This window comes from Hermetia illucens, chromosome 2, assembly GCF_905115235.1.
Source record: "Hermetia illucens chromosome 2, iHerIll2.2.curated.20191125, whole genome shotgun sequence".
NCBI classification, from domain to species: domain Eukaryota; kingdom Metazoa; phylum Arthropoda; class Insecta; order Diptera; family Stratiomyidae; genus Hermetia; species Hermetia illucens.
In genome coordinates, this window is record NC_051850.1 from 122,533,266 (window position 1) to 122,539,601 (window position 6,336).

The 6,336-nt window shown below is 46.2% G+C and overlaps 1 protein-coding gene across 1 annotated transcript; it reads right to left on the reverse strand.

The window, feature by feature from the left end:
• Window positions 1–680: 680 nt before the first annotated feature.
• Window positions 681–2,697, reverse strand: LOC119649889 (protein downstream neighbor of son homolog). Its single transcript, XM_038052279.1, has 3 exons — window positions 2,492–2,697; window positions 2,283–2,419; window positions 681–2,229 (listed from the first exon to the last, which is right to left on the reverse strand). Exons 1-3 carry the CDS (start codon window positions 2,552–2,554, stop codon window positions 789–791), a joined length of 1,641 nt encoding a protein of 546 aa, XP_037908207.1. The 5' UTR covers window positions 2,555–2,697; the 3' UTR covers window positions 681–788.
• Between the last annotated feature and the right edge of the window lie 3,639 nt (window positions 2,698–6,336).

Genomic DNA, 6,336 nt, shown 5'->3' on the forward strand with positions numbered 1-6,336 from the left:
ACCCCTGTCGTTCTTCCCTATTTCGCCAAGTCCGAGTTCCACCATGGTGTTTTACCCTTCTTTGGCATCATGAGTGGACATCTCTCTTTGGAAGCTTCTCTCATGCTAGTTGAGATCATCTGGATTGTTTTCTAAATTCCAGCAATGGATATGATGCGGTTCCCGGGGATCGTAACTGAGGCGATCAGTTTGTTTTCTACGTCGTCCAATCCAAATCAATGCGCCTGTAATCCGAGAGCATGATATCGTTTGATACTCTCCACTCTCCGGCAAGAGCCGCAATGTCAGGGGATGCCACCGTGATGTCGATGACCACTTGTCTCACCATGCTGCAGAAAGTCGGTTCATTACCCAAATTGAAGATCTGCAATTCGGTTCCTACCAGATACTCCAGTAGTCTCGATCCTCTTGCATTGATGTTGGAACTTCCCCAGCTTATATGGTGGGCGTTAACATCACATCCCGTTATTATTCCCATGCCGTTATTTTTGACATATTTGTTATGTTATGATGAATGCTCCACTGGGGACTTTGTCTACGTCATATGAGAAATAATCAGAGCATCATAGAATTTCCTTATCTCCCTATTGGTTTTTTATGGTCAATTCGATCGTTGGGGTGGTCACCCACCTGCGAGCTGCCGCTGCCTTAACAAGTGAAAAACATTTCTTCTTGTGGGATCGTCTTCACTGTGTATTTATAATACAATAACGTCAACTTAAAAACTGCTACCTTACGCAATACATTACATTAAATAAATTACAAAATAAATTAAATCCAATCCCCAATCAGCTCCACGAATACCCACCCTGTTCCTTACAATAGCACATCCTCTCGATAATATCTACAGCGTCGGTGCCTACTCGACACATTGAGTCCAAAATTTTGCTTTGTAGACCGCAATCGGAGAGGTTCTCTTTGCCGAAAACCTGATCGGACGTCTTGTTCTCCTTCGCCACCTCCTCGGCAATGATTTTGGAAGCCTTACAAAACGCCAGCGTATTCGTATTCACAGCCATTGTTGCACTGAACGAGTCCCGCATTTCGGCGAGCAGATTGCACTGATATTGCAGCACATGCGGAAGGATTACTCCCTTCAGTTCGACACTAGAATAGTCAGTTCCATCCATTCTAACTTTTGTGGATCGCGTCTGCAGGCTCCGCATGGTAGCACCAGGGAACGCAACTGGAGCGAGCAAAGTTGGGGGTACGCCTGCCAGCCGACCAACGGTTGCAATTGTACTCTTCGCGTTCAATAAAAAGTTAAAGAAAGCTTGGCACTCGATCCCTTCTATCAGAACGAGCGAATTGTCACTTGCGTCCTCGGCGGATTCTTTGTTCAGGAGCAGCCTCGAGTTAAGAGCGTTTATCTTCTTGATTTCTTTAGCGTCCACACCTAAACTTTCCAACCATTTATCATCATCAAGATCATCGTCATCTTGTTCTGGGAGGTCAGTAGTTGATTCCTGCGTGCCGTCGTCAGAAGGGTTTGAAAAGCTGCTATTCCCCTCTCCGGAGCGATTCAAGTTTGCATCCTTCTTCAGCGGTTGGGTGAATTCTATTTCCTCTTGTCGCAGGGCATTCCGCATGCCTCTGGTGCTAGGCGAGAGAAGAGCGTGAGTTTCAACTCGCCCACATATGCCTGCAGCTCGGAAAAGCACTGTAAAAGTATTAGCACACACGTAGAAATACGGACACTGCCTCGCCCGTACCAGTTGGAAGAGGCCGCGGAAACTTTCAGTCCAGTCTTTGAGTAAACTCGCTCGCTCCACTTCGCCGACGATCGGTCCGTTGTTGGACTTCGAATTGCGCGGGAACAATGTCATCCATGGCAAGTACGGGTGCTGCCAGTAAAGAGCGCTCTGATAGAAGCGGGCGCTCGGGGATATGTCCAGCCCAGTCGAGGAATCACTCGGGTCTATACATCTGACGAAACTTGTGAGCCCACTGGCTTCCTGGCTGGTTTTCAGACTTGTTTCCGGCAAGGACTCTTTACAGAAGATGCGAAGTCGAGATTTTATGCTCCAGTCAATAGCGAGGTGCGGATTGAATTTCTGCTCCTCGATTTCAGTCTCTTCCTGCTCCTCGTAGTTGTTGAAAATGTCAAATTGGCGCTTGGGTGGGGGCTTTGGCGCTTCTGTTTGCTGGATCAGCTGGAAAACCGTATCCTCGTTGTGTGGCGGACTTTCTGGTTCGATTTTCGGCCTCTTTGCATTTTCATTTGAGTTCCTAATTGTATTTCTATTAGCGGAGTTCAAAGTACGAAAAATTTCTTTGCTTACTTCAGAAATGGATTCTTCCTCTTTTGAGAGGGGACGGCCTCAGACTTCGCCTCATTCTGGGTATTTTGTGTTTGTGATCTGCTCAGCCGAGCTTGTAGTGCCTTTTTCTTCTGTTGCAGTCTTTGTAATTTCAAAATCTACATGAAATAGGAACCAAACACATCAGTTAGGCGCAAAAGATAATTTGAAAAATTTTGTCAAGTTCTAACCTCGTTCGGCGTTTTCCATTTTTGGGACTTCGCTTTATCCGTGATGATAGAGTTGGCTGCCATTATAATAGGCAGCAGGTCGAATATTCACTTCACTTTTTACAGTCAATATAAAGTCAAAAATTTTATTCAAAGTGCAATATCAGCGACGACCTACTCTACTTTGCTGGCCATTTGCAGTTCATCGGCCGCCAAACTTCAAGTTGTCCGTCGATTGCGCGAGAATTGCCAGGTGTTTAGTGGAAATGACGCACGTTTGACAGTATAACAGTTTGGGATTAGGGATGAGTTGTTTGCGGGGTGTATAAATGTTATAGTTCATTGTTCTAGGATTTTGGTTCGTTATTTAGTTAATTTATCAATTAAATGATGGCTGGCTTTGGGGTAAGAGCAAATTATTATGCTTTGTAGTTTTCTGGATAATCGAGTAATTCTACTATGTACATCGCAATTTGAGAGTGATAAGTCATAAAATTGCCCCTTGATCAACTGCCATTTAAAAACTGTAATTAAACTGATTAAAGGCGAAGTAAAAAAGAATATTCAGTCAAATGTCTTGGTACTTCTAACTTTTGAGTAATAACGGCGATTGCGTTTCAGATATTCCTTTCAAGCAACAGAAATTGGAGGGTATCTTATATTTATCGACTTCATAACTTGTAACCGTTACCATTCATCTTTCGTCCTAAGTGTTGGTAATAGAATAGAATAGAAATAGAAATTTTGTGTAAAACAAAATCTTATTAAAATCGGTTTACTGTCTGTCCGTCACACGCATTTTTCTCGGAGACGGTTATGGCGATTGACACTAAATTTGGCAGAAAGGTGGGGACTGTGAACGCTCACGCATACAGTGAGTTATATCCTTTTACGTCGAATTTAAGGGGGAGGGGGTCCGCATACATGCAAAAGGGGGGTGTAAATTCTTTTTTCACCAAATAAAGTTATATGGGGCATCAAATGAAAGGTCTCGATTAGTACTTTCCGAAGCTGGTTTCAGTTTTGACATTTGTTGGAAAAGTGGGGAGTGCGGGGGGTTGAAAGTGATAATTTCTTTAAGGGGGCTATTTTCAGAAACTGCCCAACCGAAAAATCCAAAAAAAATCAGGAGGCTGTCACTATATGGTACCCGGGCTCCGAAATACCGCCCATACCGATATCTGTTCAAATAAAGTTAATAATAGTATATTACTATAATTTTTAGCAATAGGCTGCAAAACCCCCCTTAAGTTGATAGTAGCACCTTGAATTTTTGCAGTGATGTATGCTATAATATAGAGCATCTTACCAAGTTTGGTGGAAATCGCACTATCAGTAACAATGTTATAATAAGTCAAAGTTGTTGCTTCTTTGGAAATTCAAGACTATGAATATCAATATCACCTGAAAGTGGATACTCTCACATAATATAAGCATATATTACGTGCACGTCCTAAGAAATACACAAAACCTTTCGTACCTGAAGCGTCCAGCTTCCGGTTTACTGACTTGTTTTTAATAGTATGTATTTGTTGCAATGCATAATATTTTCGCGAAAACGGATCAATCCTTGCTTGTGATCCGAAGACTGCAAATTAGTAGGCAGAAGCTGCGGCGGCTGAGATGACTGGGTCTGCGTGAGATGGTGGAACCTGCGAGAATGGGTCGTTTGTCGACTCGAGATAAGCACGTTTCAGGTAGTCCGTAGAGAGGGTCGTTCCGACACCGTTAATGTCTACGAAGAACCTTCGGGAGTCATATCGTTTTATCACTCGATGCGGGCCGGTATACGACTGATTTGATCACTTCTTAATGGCATCGATGCGGCGGAAAACGTATTTGCAGGTGGCTAAAACCTTGAAGACGAAAGGATGGTGGTCTTGATGCCTATACGCTGGCAGTGGGAGTATAGATGTAAAGAGGCAGGTCGGTGACGAAGTCCTTGGAGCTGGCGGCTGGTTTATCCTGAGGTGCGAATGTGAAGCGATGAACCGAATGCCATTTCAGCTGATGAGGCTTGTATACCCTCTTTGAAAGTGGTTCATAGCTCAAGGAGGAATGCTAGAAGCCATGGAATCTCGAACATGCACTTTGAGGCGGACTTGAGAGTGTGATACATCTGTTCCACCCTTCCGTTGGCCTAGGGGTGGTAAGGTGTCTCCCACGAGGATCCCACGAGTAGCCCGTACGAGTAACCCGTATGGCGATGTGGTGCGGCAACTTCGTCTGCGCGCCTCGCTGATAATTCGCTCAATGTTGTGGGCATAGAGACCGTGTCTACGCGAGACAGAGCGTTTGCCACAACATTTTAGTGGCCAGGCGTGTACTCGAAGCGAGTGGCAAATTGGCCGATGAAGTCAAGTTACCTGGTCTTCCGTGATGGGACCGTGATGGACCGCTGCGTCAGTGCGAAGGTGAGCGGGTGGTGGTGGGTGTATATCACGAACTGGCATCCCTCCAGGATCCGTTGAAAATACTTGGCAGTGAAAATGTTGTGAAGTTCGCGGTTGTAGGTGGAATACCGCTGCTATGCCTTTGAAAGCTTCCTCGAAAAGAGGCTTAATGGAGTTCGTGTGTCGTCTGCTCGCTGTTTGTCCAAAGCCGCTTCGATAGCCACGTCGGAAGCATCGTAGCGCAAAGCTATCCTTTGGGTGCATGATAGGTGACTGAAGTGGTAGTAGAGGCAATGGCCTGTTAAAACGCTCAAACGCGTAGTCAGCCTTGATTGTCCATACCATTTTGGACTTCTTGCTCGTTCAGCCCATGAGTAGCTTGGTTAGCGGTGTCTGGAGCTCGGCGGCGTGCGGGACGTAGCGATGGCAATAATTAACGACGCTGAGAAACTAGGTTTTGGGCTTTAGTGGAGGGAAGTTGTACTTGCTGATGTGGTAGCCAGCGAATATGACCTCAGATTGCCCCCGCTGCCTGTAGGAGCGAAAAAAGTTCCTTGAGGGGGTGCTGATGGTGTTCCTGGATGTCATCCCGCTTCCTGAAGAGGTCGTTTAAAGTCTTCTGCAGTGTTTGAACTATATTCCTCAGCTCCATTGGCATGACTACGAACTCAAACAAGACGAAGGGCCTAGAGGCAGTCGTTGTGCAGACGTCCTCCGGAGCGGCCGGACCTGGTTCAAGGCTCGTTGCAAGTCGATGATCGAGAATACCGAGCCGCTAGTCGCTTGGAACGGATCCTCTATTATGGGTACTGGACCGGGCGGAAAAGGTGGCGAAGTGTCGATTGAACGGCGTTGATGGTGTGAATTTGTGAAGCCGGGCTAAGCGTGCAGGTCGTGGAAAGACTGGTGAAGCCGTCGAGGGTGGGCTCATGATTGCTGATGCGCGAGAGCATGCGGCATTGCTGCGTAGTGATGCTGACATGTTTTTGTAACATACCAAGCTGGTGAGCTGGTCATACGCTGCGAGCTTTACAGCGGTCTGATTTTGCGACGGGTTTGACGAGGCGTAGCCTGCTGGTTGTGTGTGTGCTCTTACTGATGTGACGTGGTCATAACAAAAGTTCTCCGGTCGTATGCCTCATCAGTGACTGCGGCAAGTTCCTCCAGCGTCTGATTTATAATGCGTAACAGCATGTCTGCTTCGTCAGCAAATCGAGCCACTTAATGGTTGTCCCCGAACTCGATGTCCGTAAGTAGCTTGTGCAGTTGTGCCTGGAAAAACCACAGCTCCGGATTGGCCAGTCAGAATTGTGGCAATTTGTAGTGGCGCTTGGAGTTATGCAGCGAGGCGAGCCTGTTCGACATCGTCGTCTTAGTTGTCCATGTTGGCGGTCTGACTGCACCATACGGGCGTAAGTAACATACACATGCAACGGTGTAGCGAATGCTCTTCCTGATCCGAATAGTCACAAA

Coding starts and splice junctions, on each gene's coding strand:
- LOC119649889 (XM_038052279.1), bottom strand. CDS start 2,554: ATGGCAGCCAACTCTATCATCACGGATAAAGCGAAGTCCCAAAAATGG. Junction 2,420..2,491: donor AATGGAAAACGCCGAACGAG/GTTAGAACTTGA, acceptor TATTTCATGTAG/ATTTTGAAATTACAAAGACT. Junction 2,230..2,282: donor AGGAAGAATCCATTTCTGAA/GTAAGCAAAGAA, acceptor AAATACAATTAG/GAACTCAAATGAAAATGCAA.